We start from the raw sequence: 21,965 nt of genomic DNA, 5'->3' as shown, positions 1-21,965 counted from the left end.
CTGCAGAGCCACACCTCTCGGGGGCGGGGGGCGCAAAAGACACGTGGGCATCTTCCTAATTCTCCTGAGCTCAGTTCAGGGCTGAAATCCGTGTTTGCTGAGGGATGTAGACTGTGGTTTGGCAATCATTTCAGCTGCAGAAATAAGGACGTAGGAGAGTCCATCCAGCTGGTGCTTTTCTGGCGCGACTCCTAAAAGCTGACAGGTTGACGATCCTGCAGGCCTCGGGAGCTCACCATGCTCTAAACCCTTTGCGCGAATTAATTCATTCAATCATCGCAACAGCCGTACAAGGCCCAGAGGGGTTCGGGGACTCGTTCATCATAACAGCACGTCCACTGGATTCAGTGTAAAGCCAGGCAGTCTGGCTCCAGAGCCCCACGCTCGTCGGAAAGACACACGATGCAGACCCCAGAGAGGTGGGCCTGGGTCCAGCCTCCTCTTGCCCTTTTTCTTCTCCTCCCCTCACCTTTGTGCTATAGGACCACACACTTGAGCCGAAAACCCTGAGAAGAGGGAACCATGAGCGACGTCGGAATTCAGCCCATTTCTCCCCATAACTCACAGGGCAGCACCCATTGGTACCCTAACCCCACTGTCCTATTGCAGGAATTTTCCCAGCCCATAATCATTCTCTCTCCCCAGGCCAGTAAGTCAACAGCACATTCCAAAACCAGTCTCCAAAATGACTCCTGTGCTAAAACTATTTTCTCACCCCGGGGGCTTCTCCTTTGAGGTGCGAAAACCCCAACCAGGGAGTCGCACCGTAAGTAATGCATCAGGCTTTCGCCGAGAACCAGTGAAGCAGAGGCTCTGAGGGTCCATCATCCCCCAGGGTTCATACTGGGCCTTGTGATTAATCCCTTTATCTGCTCTTCAGACAAACACCCCAGGGGAAGAGGCAGTAACAATGGACTATTAAACAGGTACACAGGCAACCAGAGTGCACCCATGCTTCGAGCTTTGCAGCACCTCGATTCCCAGAAACTCCACTCATTTTTTGAGTTTTCAGGGTCCACAATGACCTAAGCACAGGAGTGGGGATGGGAAGCCCAGTTTTCAGAAAGCCATGAGTGATTAACACCCAGAAGCCTCACGAGCTTGTTCACAATCCCACGAATCAGTCAACATTTGTGAGCATTTTAAATTTACTCTGTGTCAGGCACCGTGTTACGAACAGGGTAGACACCCTCCCCCTCAAAAAAGTTCATTATCCAACTGAAGAAACAGACATGTAAAAAGCCAATGGGAGATCAGCTCGGTGCTTTGTGACCACCTAGAGGGGTGGGATAGGGAGGGTGGGAGGGAGACGCAAGAGGGAGGAGATACAGGGATATATGTATACGTATAGCTGATTCACTTTGTTATAAAGCAGAAACTAACACACCACTGTAAAGCAATTGTACTGCAATAAAGATGTTTTTTTAAAAAAAAAAAAAGCCAATTATCCTGTAATAGGAAAAGTGAGAGACAGGTGTTAGGAACACAGAAGAAGGAGAAGGAAAACTCACTCTCCGTGGAGTGGAGGATAAATGGTCCATCTGGGAAGGCTGCTGAGAGGAAGAGACCTTTGAACTGGGTCTTGCTGGTTGAGGAAGATCTTTTGTTTCCAGAGAGAAGGGGGGTGGGTAGAGCAGCCCAGGTAGAGGAACCAGGAAGCACAAAGGCATTCAGGCATGATGTCAGTGTTTGCAGAGAACTGCATGGGGCAGGTACTGAAGGGCTAAGGAAAAGGGCTCTATCCTGTGTCCTAAAGGCAACAGGGCGACATGGTAAGTTTTGAAAGCAATGTCCGATCATGAGCAGATTTGTACTTCTGAAAGCCCATCGAGGGCTGGATTAGAGAAGAGGACAACAGGAGAGAGGCTGTTGCCTTAGTGAGGGCAGAGTGAGGGTGGTGGCCTCTGCACGGACAGCCGGCTGGGAAGGAGACCAGACAGTAGAAGGTTTCTAATGACACATGCGGAGCAGGGGATGATGCCCTCGGCCGAGGAGGAGAAGCGCATCTCAGGGACAGAGCCAGAAAAAGCAGAAACGGAGCTCACCGTGCCCACCCTGCCCCCGCCCCAGCTCCAAACTTCACTGGTCAAGGGAGGCTCTGCTCACAAGCAGGTTTTTTTGTTCCCCACTCTCTCCTGCCTAAGGATTAGAATATCTCTCCCTAAAAACCTTGTGAGAGGTCACCTTCTCCCTGTCACCCTTGCCTGCCCCAACACCGCATCTCTCCCTTCCCAAACACCCTCTCTCCCTATCCCTCTCTCCTGCTCCCATCCAAACGTGGCATCTTTTTAGAAGTCACGTAGGGACCTCCCTGGTGGTCCAGTGGGTAAGAATCATTGCGTCCACTGCAGGGGGCAGGGGTTCGATCCCTGGTCGGGGAACTAAGATACCGCATGCTGCACAGTGCGGCCAAAATAATAATAATAATAATAATAAAAGAATAGAAGTAGCAATGCAGGGCAAAGGGCAGTGAATCAGAAGCAGGGGCAGTCTGTGCTCCAAGGCTGTCTGTCCTGCTGACCAGGTAACTTTCAGAACTTGCTGGACCTGTCAGCCTCAGCATCCTCACCTGTAAAATGGGGCTAAGAAATGAAAACTAATCTTTGCTTATCTCACAGGATTATGGTGAGGATGAAATGAGATAAAGTGCTTGTAAACCACACCAAGGAAAGGCAGGAAAAGGTGCTACTGAACTATCTGGATCATCTGGCACTACTGTCCACCAGACTGTGAGTTCCTTGAGGGCAGGGGCCTGGTGTCTTCATCTTTGGATATCGAGAGCCTAATCATTCCTGGCACAGAGTCAGTGTTTGATAAAGATGTGTTGAATTAAAAACAAGGAGCGCTACCACCATAGACACAACACACACACACACACACACACACACACACACACCCCACAGAGGCATCCTTGCCTCCCTCTCTCTCACCATAAATGCAGGCAGACCCACAACACCCCACTTTTGGAAGTACTGCTCTAGTCCTGGCTCATTCCAAAAACAGCCAGTTCCTGGAAGAAAACCAAGTGATTGTCACGCTGCCTGGATGCCTCCATTGGCCACGTCTGACCAAGTCTGAATTCTTCCCCTTCTCAGGGGAAGCTGTGAAGAACTGAACCCCAGACTCACTCCCCTTCCCGGAGCCCCAGCTGGATCTGCCCCTCCCACTTTGTGCCAGGCGTTCGACATGGGTTTTTTTCGTTTTTTTCTTTTTGTGCTCTCAGGAGCTCGGCCGCCTATACTGCTGTTTTCATTGATGCCTTGAACAGAGCTGGCATGTGCAACCGCCGAGAAGGGGGAGTGCGGAGCTGCGGGGGAAGCATGTAAAAATAGCCTGGCGCGCGTCGTTCTGCCTGCTCCGGACTCCCTGAACCGGGGCCGAGGTGGGGAAGCTCACATCGCCGTGCACAGTGCGGAACCTGGCCGGGGTCTGCACCCAGACACGGCGCAACAACCGGAGGGCCGGGGGGCTAGAGACCTGCGAAAACTTTTTTTTTTTTTTAGAAGCCGAGCGGTAGGGGGATGGGTAGAGAGAAGCTGTTTCTTGCTTCTAGCGCTCCAGCCACACGGCTGCAGGGACTGCTACGTGCCCGCTGGTCCAACAGATTACAGAAGTGCAGCCTGGACTCTGAGCTAGTTTTAGAAACCCATTCTGCAGGTGGGCGATGGGAGGGAGGAGGGCGAGGGGATTGGTAAGGCTAGCTCTCTGCCTTGCACTACACATCATTCTGAGTGTCTGCTTGCCTGGGGGCGGGTGTGGGGGGGCGAAGAGGAAGTGGCGAGGGGACCGCAGGCGCGCATGCTTTGCCCTAACTCAAGGTGACGGCATTAGCTCCCGAACACCCCACGTTCTCCCCCAGAGCGTGTTTGTTTCGAAATCGACAGTTGCCAGATACATGCTGCTTCTAGTTTCTCAGAGAACGGGGATTTTAAAAGCTTTGCTGCCTACGCGGTGGGGTTAGGGGGTAGCTGCAGTTCAGACCTCGAGGGGAGAAGATCGGGAAGGGTCTCTGCCCCTTTCTGCAGCCCAGCAAGACAGAGGGACAATCCCCGTGCCACACCTCCATCCCGCCCCACGCTGCATATGGGTAACCATATGTGAAGTGCACGGCAGCCCCACCAGACACCCGGCTATTAATAGAGCCCGGGAATTTGCTCTCTGCCTTTTTCCTGCCACCGAGTAAGGGATGATCTTCACACACATATCCCACTCCGCCCCCCCCCTCGGCGCACCGTTCCTCCACGAAGGTAAGGGGGCTGCCCACGCGGATCCCCTTCGTGACTACAGGTGCCCAGAACCTACGGGCTAACCCAGTTGTAATGACAGCAGGGTCAGAGCGAGGCCAGGGAACGCAGCCTCCAGTCTTTGCGGCTCCGAGCCAACTCCAGAGTACAGAAAGGGCAGCCGCTGGGCTGCCGGAGGCGGGGGACAAGAGCGCAATTTGCGGAGCTAGAGCGACCTCCTGGGAACTGCTGCGGGACGAGCGGCTGCGGACCCATTTCCCGATGCAGCGCGGCGCGCAGGCCCCACGGCCCGCGTGGGCTCGGCTGCGGCAGGAGTGGGCGCTGTCCCTGGTCCTGAAGGTGGCCGCGGCCCGAGCTTCCTCCCTGGGGTTAGCGTCCCAGAGGCGGCTCGTAGGTGCTGGAGGGCAGACCTCTCCCCGGCCCGGATGTGGGCGCGAGGGTCTGTTGGTGGTGCCCAAGTGCCATCCCGGCACGGCGCACGGGGGCCCCCCTCCCCGACCCCCATCCCCGCGGCCCGGAGCTCTCCGCGGTGCTGCGGGGACCGAGAGCTCGAGCTTGAAGGGTAACGCCGAGGGAGCGGCCGGCCGGAGACGGTCAAGGCGCCGCAGGGAGCAGACCTGGCCCCCGGATCACCCATCCCGATCCGGCTGAAACCGGCACCCTGGAGCCCTAACGGAGCCCAGAGGGGAGGGCAGGGGAGTTCGGCCGCCCAGGGTTTGGGACGTGGGGTGGGGGAGGGTGGAAAGCGAGCAGCGGGGGGGCAGGAGAGGGAGCTGGGGTGAGAGCGACTCTTTTGCATTTTCAAGAGGGAGGGGGCCTGAGACAGGCACTGTCTTTCCCGCACCCAGCACACACACACACACACACACACACACACACACACACACACGCACACACGCGCACACGGCCGGCAGAAGCAAGCGGGATGGAGCTGGGAAAGTTTGGCACCAGGTGCGGAGCGGCGGCGGCGGCGGCGGCGGCGGCGGCGGCGGCGCGCGGCGCGGGGGTCCCGGCGGGCTGCGGGGTCTCCGAGCCCGGCCTCTCGCCTCCTTACCTCGGTGTTCTCGGCCGTGTTCTCCGCCATTTTCCTCCTTAGGAGCAGGCAGCGGGAGGAGTGTTTCATGCCCATAAGAGCCAGCAAGGGTTTGGTGATACAGAGATAGTGCCGAAAGAGAGAGCTGGTGTAGCTTTAAAAGAGAGAGAGAAAGAGAAAATGGGAGGAAAAAAAAAATAAAATAAAAGCCCAACCCAGTCCCTCTGCTGGAGCATCAGCCGGTACCATCAACCACGGTGGAGTCTTTCCTGCAGTCTCCACTTTGTTTTATTTTCCTCCCTTCTCATCGGCTTCGGATTCCTTCACACAGTTTCGAGTTCCTGTGGCGCCCGCGACCCCCTCCCCGCCTCTCTCCACCCGCGCTGCGGGCCAGGCAGGAGGGAGGGAGCCCCGAAGGCTCCGCGGAGGCGGCGGCGGCGGCGGCGGCGGCTCCTCGCCGGCTGCTCGCAAAGTCCGGCCGGCCGAGGCAGTCGACAACTCCTCTCAACTTCTGCCGATCAGCGGGCGAAGCAACACGCTTCCTGCGCGTCCCTCCCGGGGGCTGAGCCGGTGAGTGGGGGCGGGGAGGAGGCTGGGCCGGGCGGGAGGCTGCTGCTGGGCGCAGACCGAGGGCCCCCGCGCCCCGGGCCGCCCCCTCGCCCGGGCTCCGGGGGTCTCTGGGCCGCCTCCACTCCCGGGCGCCGTGGACAACTTGCTGTGGGGGGGCAGGGAGGGGGGGCGAGGGCTGCGCGGACGCAGCTGGGCCACGCGTGATGCTCAGAGAAGGCAGGCGCCGGGGCTGGGCTCCGGCAGGTCCTCGGACCCGGTGTGCGTCTTCCCACCGAGGACGGGCCCTGGGCAAGGCTGGGCCACGGTCACCTCGCTCCCATCCCAGCGCCCCCCCACCCCAGCTCTCCCGCTCCGCTGCCAATTCATGCATCCTTCCTCCGCGTTTGGGGTTTGGGGAGCCACGGGGTGGATGCCTGGATGAGGGAGGGTCCTTAACTCTTTCAACTCTAGGGCTACGTGTAGCATCATGACCCCTTTTTTCTCCCACTCTCCCTCTCCAAGGACCTGGGGCTCCAAGCCTCGCCCAGGCCGAGAGGGTGGGACCAAGGTTCAGCCAGAGGTGGCCTGGGAAAGAGGGTGGGAGAAAGTCAGATGGGTGAGCCTTCCGCCGCGCTCCCCCTGCCCCGGTCTCCCCGGCAGCCCCCTGCCCACACATCTCTCTTCTCCCTCCTCACCCCTCCCCCAGCATCACCAGATCTTGAAGTCCCTTTTATGGGAGAGGAGGAGAATGTCACGTACCCATTAGGATTCTCTTGATCCTTTTTTAAGGGAGTTTGGGCGGCAGCAGAGGGTGTGAATTTTTATACAATGCATTCCTGTCTTCACTTTGAGAGCTTCTTTTTCTCTGTCTTACTGGCCATCTGTCAGGCGGGTGGGGATTAAAACGGGCTGGGGGGGCGCTCTGTGTCCCCCATTACAACAGGCCTCTGGGGCTGACTCCTTCGAAGACAGCTGCACTTTCAAGCTTTCAGTTCACAAGTCAAGGGCAGGGACCTAAAAGGGGCTCCTTGGGCGTCCTGGCTCTCTTCACTTCCCCCCTGTGCTTACCTAGGCAGAGCAGTCCTGCACGCATGCCCTATTTGTTATTTAACGTCACCTTTGACAGCCAGGAGGTGTGAGCCTGATTGCCCTCAACTAACCCGAGTCCATTGAAGAAATGGGCCAGGGTCTAAAGACATTTCCATCACCTGGTCCTCGGGAAAGAGAGGATACATTGCAATAAGTGGAGGAGGGGATGGAGAGTGGGCAAGAGGCTTGAGTTAATGGGTGAGTGTGTGTGTGAGTGTGTGTGTGTGTTGAGGAAGGAGTACTTTTAAATGAAAGAATGACCTTAACCTCCTTAACCTTCTCCTCTCTCAGACCACAAACCTGGATGCGCGTTCAGGGTGAGCGAGCCGAGTCTGGCAACACCTGGTCATTCTCCTTCCCTTTCACATCCTGCCAACGCGCAGAAGGTGGTGGGGGGCAAATGAGCTGAATCTAAGGAGTGACCTTTACCCTCTTGAGCCCCATTTTCTCTAAGCATCCTTCTCAGAGACAAAAGATCTTGAGACATCTGATCTCCTACCAGGAGAGGCTCAGTACTTGTACAGTCAACAGAAACCAGAAAGGGTCTTCCCAGTTCTTCAGTCCTATCCTCTCATTTTACGGACAAGGAGCCCGAGATCAGAGAGAGGACACGTGTCTGTGATCCATCAGCTAGCTGACAGAGCACCTCAGAGCAGCTCCCCAGCCCCCTGGCTTCCAGTCCAGCGCTCTCTCCCCACCCTACCCCACCTCATACTGCTGCAGCCTGTGCAGTGCATCCATTCTGTGACGAACCGGGGCGGGGAGGGAGGCTCAGACTAGCTCCCACCGAAATAGGCTGCTGCCTGTGCGTGATTATGTTGCTATGAGAACCTCAGTGGGTGTGTTTCCTCCATTCTCTGTTGAAATCTTTTGCTTCGCTTGGCTTCTCCCCAAGCTTCTCCCCAAGCACGGCTCCCCTTGCAAGGGGGAGTGGAGAGGCTGAGATGGAGAGCTGTATTCTCAGAGCAAAGAGTTTTCTAGTCCGACCCATCCAACCCCGAGCCAGCCTGGGGCCGTGCCTGAGGAGGCCAGGCCACCAGGGTGGCTCCAGAGAGGCTGGAGGACAAGACTGAGCGGTCCCGAAAGTGGACACTCCTGTCCTCTGCAGAGCCACCTCGGAGCAGAGAGGAGTTGCCCCTTCTACGCTCCCACCTCTTTACAAATTCACAAGCAAAATAACTGTTACTTTTAAGAGACTAAGTTTGGGGTAATTTGCTACACAGCAAAGGATTACCTGGATACCCATCTCCTGGAGTTGTGAAAATTCATGATGCATAAAAAGTGCCTAGCACATAGCAGGCATTTTCCGGTAGCGTTTTCTCACCATCCCCACTGTTCACAAGAATTCGGTCTTTCTCCTTCTCTTTTGTATAGGTATGTCACATAGTCTTTTGCAAGATCTAGTCATTCCACAAAGAACTTACTGGGCATCACTTATATACCTAGCTCATGAATAGGCCCTGGGCTTAGCAACAGGCAACAAAAGATACTGGAATGACCATTGAACAGCTCTTAATTTAATTACCCTGGAGGCTTTGACATAGAGAGAACTTTTGTAGAAGAGCTGGGAGGCAAAAGGACGTATGACAAGGAGTACAGGGACTTCTCCAGGATGTGAGTTAAATGAGTGGTCTGCACAGTAGGTCCTACTGGGTACAGAGGTCCTGAAGACACATTTTGCTTATGTCATTTTTCTTATGCTAGATCTTCAGTGCCACAAAATGTATTGAAGAGTACATGTAAAATGCTTAAAACAAGGCCTGGCTTAGGGTCAGACCACGGACGTTGTGCTAACATTTGCTAGGCACTGTGCTAGGCTCTGAGTTAAACTTGATAGAGCCCTTATGTGCTGGAGACTTTCCCAGATGTGTCCTCATGAAGTTCTTTCGACAACTCTTTCAGGTAGAGAGATGCTGTCACTGTCCCCACATCATAACAGATGACACAGAAACACAGAGAACTGCCCCAGTGGTACAGTCAGCATGCGAATCCAGGAGGTTACCCAGGTTCCAGGAACAAGGGAGTGGTTCTAGAAGGTTTCAGTTGGACTAATGATTTGGTGTCGCTGTTGCAGCAGAGCTGCAAACCCTGGAAGGTTGAGCAAGGCCTCTGAAGTGCCATCCCATAATCATCTCCTCCCAGGCCTCCGGAAGGTGAAGACTGTGTGTAGTAGCTCTACTCCAGGAGCCAAGCAACCGTTCCTCTGCTGCCTCCCAAAACCCAGTGCCTGGGGGCCAGGATGCCGCTTCTCCGACCTGCAGACCATACTGCCTGGGAAAGCCCAGATTCTAGCCTGTTCACGTGTGCTTGCTTCAATAAAAGGGGCTGTGTAAGAAAGAGCGTGTGTCTTCCCCCTCAGGGAACCTCACACGTGGCCAGGGCTCACATATGGCCGAGACACGCTGCGGTGAATCCACGGCTCCTCAAGAATCAGGCCACAGCCGTTATCCATCACCACCTCCCAGCAGCGAACCCAGCAGTGCGCTTCGTGTCTTCTGGGAGATGGGAGACAAGCCAAGGCTGCGGCAGCCGGCTACCTGGCTGAGCCCCCAGACGGCCCCACACCTGGGAAGTTCTCCTACATGAGAGCCTCTGCCGCCCTAATTCTCCCCAACCCAAGGCTGAATTATTTCTTAAACTGTGTTCCGAAAAACAACTTGTAAGAGTGCCACCAACGCCTGCAAAGTAATTTGGGTTTCTTCCCTTTTTTTTTTTTTTCTTGCCATTAAAACCGGAATGTTATGTCTTCCTTGCTCGGATAATGTCTGATTGAATCAACTCACTGTGGTTTTGTGCTGGATATGATACTGTTTGGTTTGACTGTTTATTCTCACTATATTTGGGAGGCATTTTCTTAGTAGGTCTGCAGTCAGAGCTTAATCTTTGGTGTTTTAGGCCCCTGAAAAGCTAGACTAGTTTCACCTGCCTTTCTCTCAGGGTGAGAAGGACTCCGAAGACATCCAGACGTTTTGTCAGTGGCCTACGATGGAACCCAAACTTCTCTGGAGAAAGCAGAAGAGGGACACAGTGGCAGAGCCCTTAAAGATACTAAAATAGTCTTTCTAAAATGCTATCGCGACAAAAATCAGCTTTTTCTTCTTGGTGGAAGTTGTACACGCTACTCCGTTCCTCTTTTTCAAGTCTCTCATAAAGGCTCCCCTTTTTCTGGAAAATCTCTCCTGAGTCTCCCCAAAGCCAGCTAGAAATCAACTCAGTCTATCTGGCGCAGGAACTTAACACACATTTTCTTCCATTAGCCCTTATACCACAGCCACTACAGTAGCCAAGCACTGTGCCAGGCATTCTGGACTAGAAGATGAAAAGACAGCCCTACCCTGATGACCTATCTTCCAGGAGGAGTTGGTTAGGGATTCAGGTACTATCAGAGGTCATATGGATTGGTTCTTATAGGTTAAATACAGCTATAATAAATGGCTTATAGTCAGGAAGGCCCTGCAAGAGCTATCTATTGATATGGACAGGGAGACCCTGGAGGCTTTAAGGCCTGGACCAGTAGCCTCCATTCAGGTAAGGCTGGGGACAGCTTCTTTATCAAGATACCAAAGTTCTTCCAAATGTGCTTCCAAAACTTTTATGGATGGGAAGTTTCTCAGCCTTGGCCCCCCAAAAGCATTAAGTACTGATGCCTCTTGGGGCATATAACACACTGTGACCTGCCCTAGTGCAGGGCTGATCTCTGGAGTTTCATGGGTGGCCCTACCTGAAAGTGCACAGAGAATGGAGGCGGCAAAGAAAGCTGTGCTTGATTCCACCTGTTTCCTTTCTGGACCAGTTAACCACCCTGATCTATTTCTTCCATTCCCAAAGGGTTTCTTCTTTAATATAAATCTCTGCTAGATTTTTTAAAGTGTAAAATATTACCCCTCTACCGTGATACTAACATTTTACTGTGTATCCTCCATTTGCTTCTCATGCAAACGTATCAACAGATCTTTCTTAACTTACAATGGGGTTACCTCCTGATAAAACCCTCCCAGATGGAAAATACCATAAGTCGAAAATGTGCTTAATACACTTAACCCTCCCAAACATCACAGCTTAGCTCGGCCTACGTTAAACGTGCTCAGAACACTTACATTAGCCTACAGTTGGGCAAAATCATCTCACCCAAGGCCTATTTGATAATAAAGTGTCAAATACACCATGTAATGTATTGCATACTGAACTGAAAGTGAAACACAGAACGCTGTCTGAGTACAGAACAGTTATAAGTATGTCGGTTGTTTACTGTGATCTCGGGGCTGCCACCGCCCAGCATCATGAGGGAGGGTTTCCCTGCCTATCGCCAGCCCGGGAAAGGATCAAAACTCAACATTCAAAGTATGGTTCCTACTGAATGCGGACCACTTTCACACCATGGTAAAGTCGTAAAATCGTACATTGAAACTCTGTATATGTGTTGTATAGACGTGGAATAATAGACGTGGCTCAGCAACTTGGCTTCTTTGTTACACAGTGTATTATAGACTCCTTTCTATGTTATTACACGTAAATCCAAGTTATTATTATTTTATTTTTCTTTTTTTGCAGTATGCGGGCCTCTCGCTGTCGTGGTCTCTCTCATTGCGGAGCACAGGCTCCGGACGCGCAGGCTCAGCGGCCATGGCTCAGGGGCCCAGCTGCTCCGCGGCATGTGGGATCTTCCCGGACCGGGGCACGAACCCGTGTCCCCTGCATCGGCAGGCGGACTCTCAACCACTGCGCCACCAGGGAAGCCCCCAAGTTATTATTTTTAAAAGCTGTAAAACGTCTCAGTGTGTGGATAAGCCATGCTTTCATAAACCAGCACCCTACTGATGGATTTTCAAGTCATTCTAAGTATCTTGAATGTCACTCTAGGCAGTTTTGCAATAAATGTTCTTTTACATACACCCTTATAAACAGGAGCTTTGCTTCCATAAGATAGTTTCCCAAAAGTGATATCATTTTAATTTTTATTGCCAGATCCTCTCCAAAATGTGCTTCCTCAGAGTGTAGCCTGAACCCTTGGAAGGTGCACATCCAGCCTCCCTTCCCATCTGCTATTCCAACGTCGAGTACAAAAATATTTACTGCATTCAAAGCCCTGGAGTAAGCACTTGAGGGGGAAGATCCATGAGATAAAAGACACGATCCTTGTTTAAAACGCATTTCGACACCAAGAGCTCTACAGCCTGGCAAAGTGTTCACGAGATGGGCTGAGACGTGGGATATTTTTCCCTAGAGGGAAACCAGACTGATTCCAAGTCTAGGCAGCCAGGCATGAATTGGATATTACCAAGAGGCTCTATAGTCTGAAAAATAATAAAGACAAAAAAAAGTAGGCATCAATTACATGCCACTTGGGTGCAATGGCCACAGAGGATACTCAGGCTTTCGGGGCCACCTTCATTTCCCATTCCTTCCAGGAGGCTGTGCCGGAAGGAGAGCCTGGCTTGGAGGCAGGATGCCACTGCCACTTTTCACGGGGCCTGATAGAAACCCGCCACCTGGAAAACCACAGCCTCCACCTCCCAGAGGAGTCTTGTTTGGTCCCTTTTGATATAACATTTGTCGTGTTTCAGACTTGCTCATAAGATGTGACCCACCCGTGACCCCTTAACCCAAGGAAACCTTACACCACTTAAAACCTCCCATTTCAGGCTATCAGAGGATGCCTGAAAGTGTGAGAGACGCCGAGGGAAGAAGAAGCAAAAGGAAGGAGAGACCTTTGGCCAGAGCCTGGGAGAAAGGGCCTGGGCTTTGTGGTCTTGCGGACCGGTAGGTAGCGTCTCCGTCGGTACAAGGGTGGCTTCCTGGTGATCGCTCTCTGGCAGATGCATTGGGAGAATAAAATGAACCAACGTAGATAAAGCATTAAGCACGTTTCCTAGGAAATAGCGTTCTAAGAAAAGTGAGTTTCCTTCCCAGCATCTGTCCGGAGAAGACCATGTCTATCCACGCGAGACAGCAACGGCGTGCTGCGCAGGGAGAGCATCACTGCCGGGGGCCATCGAATCTGTGCTCTAGTCCCAGCTCTGTCATTCAATAGCTCGGTGGCTTTGAGGAAGTCACTTTCCCTCTCTGAGCCCCCCACCTCTTCTTTAAAAGAAGGGGTTTGCATGAGACAAGCCCCACATCCCCTTTCTGCTTTGTCCTTTTTATGTCTGGCATGAATTATGTTTCTAACCACACCCACGTAACAACAAAGGCCGGTCACATGCATCTCAAACCAAAACTCAACTCTGATGACCAAAACAAAGGCTGAGGAGTGGGACACACTCTCCCCTGACGTGTCAGAGTGATCAAATGGAAGGTCCACTCCTGTCGAGTCGGAGACTTACAAAGGGGGCCTGCAACTAACGCTCATTACAATGGTCACTCCAGCACGGGGCCAGGATTAGGGCTTTCCAGAGGTCAAAGGGCAGATTCCATTATTTTAAACCATCCTGTTTGACTTTAGCGGTCTCAAAGTCATCACCAAGCGGTCGTTATAAATAGTCATCACTTGATTTCCCAGACGCTTACAAAGGAACAGAGCTCAATGGGAAAACCAGTGAATTCCTTGACAGCCCAGGCTGCGGGGCTCTGGTCAATTACAACCCTATCAGGTCTCAGTGATCCGTATCGACGCATAAACGTGCAAACTGGCAGATTACCCAAAAATCGCTTGTCTGCCCCATTTTATGTTTCCAGGTGCGTGCAAATAGAATTTATACCTGTCTCATGAGTCTTGGCCTCAAAATTTATTCAGATTAACGTGTTGTCCCCAGTACACAACGTTGGCCACGGGTGGTGGTCCAGACAGCGGCCAGATTTCTGATCCTATCAGGGGCGGTCCACTCTGGGGCTGATTCGCCTGTGGGGAAGACAAGCATCAGTTATCATCCTCACATATCTCTCAGGGTTATTCCATGGGAAAAACTGCATAAAGGTTGGGTGACATTTAAAAATCACACAGCAAGGAAAGAGTGGCTTCGGTTCCATGGGCCGTCCGGGTATCCGTTTAATTCAAATGCAGCTGTGGCTTCCAGAGGGAAGGGCTTCCCTCTCCTGGGATGGAAATATTCTGGAAAAGCTAAGGGCCTCTCCCATGGACATGCCGCTTCTCTCCTAGGGCCTCACGGGAGGAAGGGGAGCCTGGGGACCTCAGAGCAGTGACTGCAGGCCAAGCAGTGCCAGGCCAGGCACTGAGTCCACACCAAGCCCAGAGGTGAGCACGCTCCTAATGGGGGACTGAACACAGCCTAGCGCCCACGCCTGCCCACAACTCCACCAGGAGGAAGACCACAGACCTGGTTTTACATCCAGATTCTGATACTTTCCTCTGTGACTTTGGGCACATCGCTCCACTTCTCTGAGCCCCGAAATCCCCACCTGCAAATAGAGGTGGGCCGAATCGGCACACAAAAAGATACTCAGCGTCACCGATTATTAGAGAAATGCAAATCAAAGCTACAGTGAGGTAGCACCTCATGCTGGTCAGAATGGCCGTCCTTTAAAAGTCTGCAAATAACAAATGCTGGAGCGGGTGTGCAGGAAAGGGAACGCTCCTACACTGGTGGTGGGAATGTAAGTTGGTGCAGCCTCTATGGAGAACAGCATGGAGGTTCCTCCGAAAACTAAAGATAGAGCTACCATATGATCCAGCAATCCCACTCCTGGGCATATACCCTGAGAAAACCATAATTCCAAAAGATACATGCACCCCTATGTTCATAGCAGCACTATGTACAAGAGCCAAGACATGGAAGCAACCTAAATGTCCATCGACAGATGAATGGATAAAGAAGATGTGGTACATATATACAATGGAATATTACTCAGCCATAAAAAAGAATGAAATAATGCCATTTGCAGCAACATGAATGGACCTACAGACTTAATAAGTTAAGTAAGTCAGAAAGAGAAAGACAAATACCATATGATATCACTTATATGTGGAATCTAAAATATGACAAATGAACCTACCTACAAAACAGAAACAGACTCACAGACATAGAGAACAGACCTGTTGTTGCCAAGGGGGAGGGGGAGTGGGGCAGGACGGAGTGGGAGGTTGGGTTGAGCAGATGAAAACCATTACATATAAAGTAGATAAACAACAAGGTCCTGCTGTAGAGCACAGGGAACTATATTCGATATCCTGTAATAAACCATAATGAAAAGACTTTTAAAAAGAAAAAATATATATATAACTGAATCACTTTGCTATAGAGCAGAAATGAACACAACACTGTACATCAACTCTACTTTAATTAAAAAAAAACAAAGGTGGGTCAGGTTGGTGCATCCGGCGTGACCCAGAGCCAGGCTCATTGCACACCTCAGTAAACGGGCGCGACGGTGTGCTGGGTGTGGATGTGACCAACTTCAGTCTGCAAAACTGCATCTGCTGTTATGTTCGACTCTCCGAACAGAACACCCCCAGAGGCCCAGTATCTGTCAACCGGGCGATGGCTCGAGACAGGGCCACTCCATCTAAATGGCATCTATCAAACCGTATTTTTGCTGCAGCTCTTTCTGTCACATCTGCTTAGTAACAGCTCTGAGTGGTGTCACCCTGGTCACATACCGTACTGGCAGGTGTGGAGGACATTGCCCTTTTCCCTTATCTTCTGGAAAACTCAGCTTATGCAAGTGGCCAAATCTGCCACTCAACATCTTCAGGACTCAGTGAATGCATCCTGAACAAACTGGGATTAATCACAGGCAGGCAGGAAGGAGTCGGCACTTTGGCAGGTGGATGGCTGAGGAAGAGGGGGAGAATGACATCAGAACAACTTTGCTTATACACCCTGGCTCTTCTACAGCCTGCGAAGATGACCTTTTCTTTTTGAAACAAATCCCCATCTGTATCTTTCCCCGCTGTCCCATAAACCAGCCCTGGAAGGTTCAGGTCACGGTTTCCAGCTGGGAGGCTCTGAGCAAATCTCATCCCCCTCCTTCCGCCTCATTTTACCCTCAAGTTCATAAGACAAGGGTAGGCTTCCCCCTTTCTTCTCCTGATTGGATAATGCAGTCCCTGAAAACTCTGCCCTTTCCCAAGCCAAGCTTGGGACAAAGTTTCCAGTCCTGTAGAATCATGGCCATGACTTGGGTGGGGAAGAAGGAGATTGCACCCATGAACTACTGGACTTTCTCTGAGCAGGACCAAGGGCTCCTTTCCTGTCCTGGGATCAGAGGCACTTTTGTCTATCAGCATCTCAGGCAGGGCTCGGCTGGTGTAAGAGGAACTCCAGTATAACCAGGCCACTCCACCCTGTGTCACAACTAAGTAACAAGGGTCCAAAGTTCCTCTTCTTGAAACTTCATGTGACAGAGAATCCCTTATAGTGTCCTAGCCCCCCGAAGACCCTCCTGAGGGTCTCTAGGGGACGCTGCAGGACCACACTGCGCGCACTCACGCTGAGTCTTCTTCGTCTCTGCTCCCCTTGGTCAACGTCCAGTGACCTTGAACTTGCTTCCGGAGCCTTGCCGTGGCCCGTGTTGTCAACGTCCCTCAGGAAGCTGCTGATGGCCGTGGAGGCTGCTGTCTCCCTGTGCGCCTGGCAATTCCCGATGTCGTGCAGAAGCTGGGGCAGATCTGCCGAGCCCCCAAGCTCACTTCTCGTGCTCTGAGCCTTCTGGGGAAACGGCCCTTTCCGTTTCTGACCCTAACCTTTCCGTTCGTCTGCCAGGACACGAGGCCCCGCGTCAGGGTGGAACACAGGTCACACCCCATCCCCTCCGCCGCCTCGGTCTCTTCGCCTGTCTTCCAATCACAAAATAACGGCACAAGCACCTCTGTTCTTCAGCCGTGGATGGAAGCGCCCATGCAGGTGAGTCCCTGCAGACGATATACCTGGGGGAGCAGAGGGGACCCGCCCCAGCGTCGACGGCTCGGGCTGGGCGTACTCAGAGGGCAGATGGCTGGGCAGCCCTGTCTTTCCCTTTCAGTTTCCAAACATTTGCTCACGCCTCGGTGAGAGGAATTTCCCACCAGTGTATCGGGTCATGTTCTGCCCTACAGGTAGTGGGCAGGTGGGTGGTAGCACGTACGGAAGGTCCACAACAGGGAGGACCCATTCTCACACCAGTCCCAGCTCTGTCCTCCTGCTTCAGCGAGTTTGATATCTCTCTGCCCCGCCTTCCCCTCCACCCCTACCACCATCAGCTATCACCTCTCCTGGAGAAACAGCCCAAGCCGGTTGCTAGCTGTCAGCCATGGGTGGCCTTCCCAGAGGTACGTAAATTTCAGGAGGAGACTCTGGAAGCCGGCCTCGCCTCCAAGTGACAAAGGAATGAATCTCTAATGGTGGAAGGTCAAGCATCAGTTCCACGCTGATGAGAGCATCGTTCTGGGGTGGAAGTTCACCCCGCACCCTTCCCAATCAGGTTACACCGGGGTTTCATTCTCCTGCCTGACGGTATAAGTTGTGCCCTGGCCGGCAGGCTGCAGAGAAAGCATGGAGTTCTGGGGAGGGGGTGGGCGGGGAAGCACTGAACTGAAATCAGGAGTCTCAAATTCTAATCCCAGCTCTGCCCCAAGTTGCTGAAGACCCTGGGGAGGGAGTTATCAAGAGACAAGTGGGAGGGCGTGGCTAAGGTCTGTCCCGGCGCTTCGAGTCCCTGGCGTTCCCGGTCATCTTCCTCCGTAGAGTTTCGACGAGCTGAATCCGTGGGTCACTCTCAACTCTCCATTCTGTCGTTGGGAACCCGTGGTGGCATCCAGAGGAGAGGTGCTTCCCCAGCTCCAAACAAATGAGGAAAGGAAAGAAAAAGTACTGGGAAAGCTTGTGCTCCAAGGGCTCCAGCACGTGGGCCACAAGAACACCCAACCCTACCTATCTTCAAAGTGGTTTTTCTGTTTTAAAAAAAAAGAAAGCTTAAATGCCACCTCTTCCCCCTGAGGATCTCAAATGCTCATGGTCTCCCAGTAGGAATCATCTGTTCTAAAACACTGCATCCAAGTGAGGCTTGCAGAGAGGGTCTCTCTAGCTGGGAATTTATGGAGAAACATGCCAGCCAGGGTTCCGCATTCTCCGTGCCCACGCAGAGCATCCGTGGACTGGGACCGCTGGGCGTCTGTTTGCAAGGCAGCCACAAACGGCTTCCTGTTCCTCTCCCATCTTCCCCCCCACCGCTGCCTCTTCCTCTCTGCCCCCACTTCCACAGTGTCCTCCACTTCCATTGAGATGCTTTTAAATGAGTGGATAGTGCCTGAAGCATGAATAAAGAAACCGGAGGGCCGAACCCGACGCTAACAGGTAACATGTAAAAACATGTAATACGTAACATATGTAACGTACACAGCAGGTTCCAAGAGGCCTCCTCATTCCGGGGCAAAGATGCCACGAGACCATGTGTGTCCAGCGTTCCTCGGGGGTGGGGAGAGCCCTCAGGCTGGCCCTTCCCCTGAGCCCAGTGGGCTTGCACAGGAGTGATTTAACCTTTCTTGGCCATCAGCAAGTGAAAAGCAGGAAAGCCTTTTCAAGAGATGTCACGGTAGCTGTGTCTTTGGAGGTTTTTTTTTTAAGCAATGAAGACAGTTATCTAAGGAAAACGGTTTAAGTCTAGTGATGCCTAGAGCCAGGGGGCAGGACATAGGGCTTCAAGGGCCCCCCACGAGATTGCACAGTCTAGGACTATAATAAAAACACTAGCCAAGTTCCTGGGGCCCTTCTGAAGACAGCCGGTTGGGCACGGCTGGTTCCCAGCCTCCCCCAACCTGGAGAGCCAGGGAGAACCCGGGCCAAGGCCCATGCGGGTGAAGGAGTCTTGGGACCAGCTCTGGCCCACAGGGAACCAGGCCGAGCCACGAACAGCGGCCACCAGGGAAGCACAAACTCATGCTTGGAACATGAACCCCGCTTGGTTTCCACAGGCACAATTATGCGGAGGAGAGAAATTGGAGGGAGAAGCTTACTTTAATAACATGAATTTTTAAAGAGCTTCCAAGACTTTCTCTGTGGAGAGGCCTGCCAGGGGCTCCAGCCAGGACTGGCTCTGCCAGCTCAGGCTCCGGGGACCTTGGGGCAGCCCCTTACGCCTCCTCTCCCACCCGCCAGGCGCCCTAAAGCAGCACCCTGTGGCTTCGCCTGGACTCCTAGTGCCTGTAACCTCCTACAACAACGTTTATTTCCTTCCTTCGTTCCTCCCCAAAGCCCTCAGGGCTGCTTCCTGACGGATCTTCCCCCTCCATCCAGCACAGCTGTCAGTCTCTCAAACGGGCCAGGCCACCGGGCAGACCTCCCAGTCAGGCATATGCCTGACGCTCTTAGCAACCTAAGTCTGCCATCGCACTGCTTCCAATGGGTAAAGGTCACACAGGTGTGTCTACTGCCACCCAGAGCATCAGGCTGGGAGAGAGAGACTCTCCCAGCCTCATCCCCTCTGAACACTCATGGGATGGATTTGAGAATTAAGAGACAGCAAACACTTCATGGGATGCTGGCAGCCCCAGCCAGGTAGCCATGCCTCTTTAGGCTCCAGAGACAAAAGCAAAGGCTCTGATGGGGGTTGAGAGGAGATCGCCGGCGTCAGGTCCATCGCACACTTTACCATGGTGACCGCGCAAAGGCAGCCAAAGACCTTCTATAGCGGCAGTTGTTTCTGTTCAGCCAGCTGTCCTGGGGAGATGATGAGTGAGTCCACTCACCCCCAGCTCGGAGCAAACTGTCTCTTTCTGAGACAGAAGTGTGTGCAGTTGGCCAAAAGGAGGTTCTTCACTCCCACTTTTATCCTGCTTTTTGTGACCAGTTTTAATTTTTTTAGAGGGAGCCAGTGGATGGTAAACTCTTTGAATCCCTAAGTCCAAAATGACTCTTTTCCCCGACACGCTTGAAGGAGAGTTTTACTGGGGACAGATTCCTGCTCACTGTCTTCCCCGCCCCCGAGGGTTCATGCCCTTGGTTCCACTGCCTTTTTGCATCCAGTGTAGCCAGTGAGAGGTCTGTTGTCCTTCTCACCCTTCTCCTGTTTAGATCATCTTTTTTCCTCCCCTCTTTCTCTCTGGAAGTTGTTAAGTTTTTGTTTCTGTTTTTTCTAGTAGTCTTCCTCTAACTTTGCGGTTGTGCTGTAACTAACTATAGGTGTTTGTCACTCTCCCTACTTGGCCCTTGGTCATGCTATTTAATCTTGGGATTTTGTCTTAAATGGTTTCTTTTCTATCTCCTGGTAAATTTTCTAGCAGTGTTTCTTTTCTACTTTATTCTTTCCATTCCATCCTTTCCTTCCTTTGGAAGCTTCTTGTGGACAGAATGTGTCCTCCACGTCTCAGTGTTTCTTTCCATATCTCCATCTCGTGGTCCTTTAGACCACATGCTGCAGAGAACTCCTCCAGTGCACGAATTTCTCTTCAGTTCCATCCACTCTGCTGGTCCAGCCCATTTGTTGATTTTTACATGTCGTTGTGAACATTTTTAGTTTCCAAGGTCTCTGGCTGAGTTTTTACAGATCCGACAGCTGTACTTATTCCAAAGGCTCTGGAAAAGTCCTATTCTGCTTACACCGTTAGCATTTCTCTGAGTGTGAACTTTTGTGTGCTGCAATCAGTACCTTTTGCACATCTTTTTGGTGAATCCTGGAGGCACACTCATTTTTTGTATCAGAAAGTCCATGTGGGCCTGGTCAGCAGGGGGAAGGATTTGGATATATGCTGGGGCAGGTTTTACCCCAGCCTTTCCAACACAAGCAAGGGAAAGCCCCTGCTCTTGGGAGAGTGAGTGAGCAGGGAGTGTAGAAGTGGACATCTTCCTGGGTTGTGTCAGCCACCCGGAACACTGCTCTGCCTCTCTCACCCACGCATCCCAGCAATCTCTATTGCCCACTGCCTGCCCCATGGGGGTCAGATGTGGAGGTGTGGAGGGGTTCACCTGCCTGCCTGATCCTCCTGGTAACCCCAACTGCTCACCCTCTCACGTACTCCTGCCTTCCCTCTGCCCCATGTCTGCCACTTCCAGTCCCGGGGCCCATTTCTTAGTGATCCTTCTGTAGGGACATCTGAAGCCGTGCGTTCCTTCATCAATCTGATCTTGACTACTTTCCATCCTTCAGGGATTCGTCCATTTCTGATGTACCAGGGACATCCTTTTTTGATTTCTGGCACTGCTTATATTTTTTTAAAGTATATATTCTGTCATTTCTGGGAGTTTGGGATGGAAGGGTGAGATTGCCAATTTTGCTGAAACCCTCACCTTGAAGCAAAGAAGTGATGTGGTCCCAATAAAGAGTGGTTAGATGAATGAATGGATTCTAACGCCTCCCTCTGCATCTTATTTTAAATTTTCCTGCGTTTGAAAAATAGTCGTTGATCCATCAACAGTGACTGATTTCAACAAGCTCCCCCTCGCATTCTAAGTGGATGGACAACTGGCCAGCTGTTGGAAGGGTCTTAGGCCCAGTTGAATGGTGGTTGTTTTTTTCTTTTGTTTTTTTTGCTTTTCCCTATTATTCTGAATTTCCCAAGGATTTACAAATTGAAAAAGGACCCTCACGCTTTTCGTTAATAACAGGTGCGCACATGAGCTGATACCCACTGGGGGCTCCTGATTCCAAGTGCGACTTTGTCATCCTTCCGAAATATTAGGGAAAGTTGGATTCTAGAGAAGGGGATGGGCCTTTGACAGCACAAGAAGGAGATGAAACCAGCCCTCTTCCTCCTCTGCCTTTGAAGCACACATGGAAGCTCAGTGATGCTGTCCCATGTTTTGTCATTGGAGTCAAAGCCGGGGGAACAAGTTTCTCTCCTGTGATTCACATTCACAATCCAGGCAGCACCCGTGGCCAGCAAATGTGCCACTGGCTCCTGTGGAACGCGGAGGGGCCCAGGTTCTATAGGATAAATCCCTGCCGGGCTGCGGGATGGAGGATGTGGCATCACGTAGAGCCTCATGAAGATATCTTGATTCCATTGGAGAGTTCAGTCTACCCCTTCTCAATAATGTGGCCGCCTCCCCTCGACTCCCCAAGGCCCCGTCCCATTCCCGAGGTCTAGCTAACTTTCCGTCCCATAAAACGTTTCCTGTGGCCTCCCAGCCCCAGGGGAATCTTTTTTTTTCTTTAAACTCTCAAAGTATTATACACCACGT

At 52.2% G+C, this 21,965-nt stretch overlaps 1 protein-coding gene across 1 annotated transcript in view; it reads right to left on the bottom strand.

Moving 5' to 3' along the window:
* Nucleotides 1-5,373, bottom strand: part of PRMT8 (protein arginine methyltransferase 8) — a gene marked incomplete at both ends in the record, with an annotated part of 79,131 nt that extends 73,758 nt beyond the window's left edge. Inside the window, one exon of the mRNA XM_082665764.1 lies at nt 5,299-5,373. Coding sequence (XP_082521890.1) covers nt 5,299-5,373 — 75 coding nt within the window. The remainder of the gene's footprint in view (nt 1-5,298) is intronic.
* Between the last annotated feature and the right edge of the window lie 16,592 nt (nt 5,374-21,965).

Source organism: Grampus griseus, assembly GCF_964374135.1.
Source record: "Grampus griseus genome assembly, chromosome: 11".
NCBI classification, from domain to species: domain Eukaryota; kingdom Metazoa; phylum Chordata; class Mammalia; order Artiodactyla; family Delphinidae; genus Grampus; species Grampus griseus.
The sequence above is the reverse complement of the archived record's forward strand: the minus strand, read 5'-3'. Positions and strand labels throughout refer to the sequence as shown.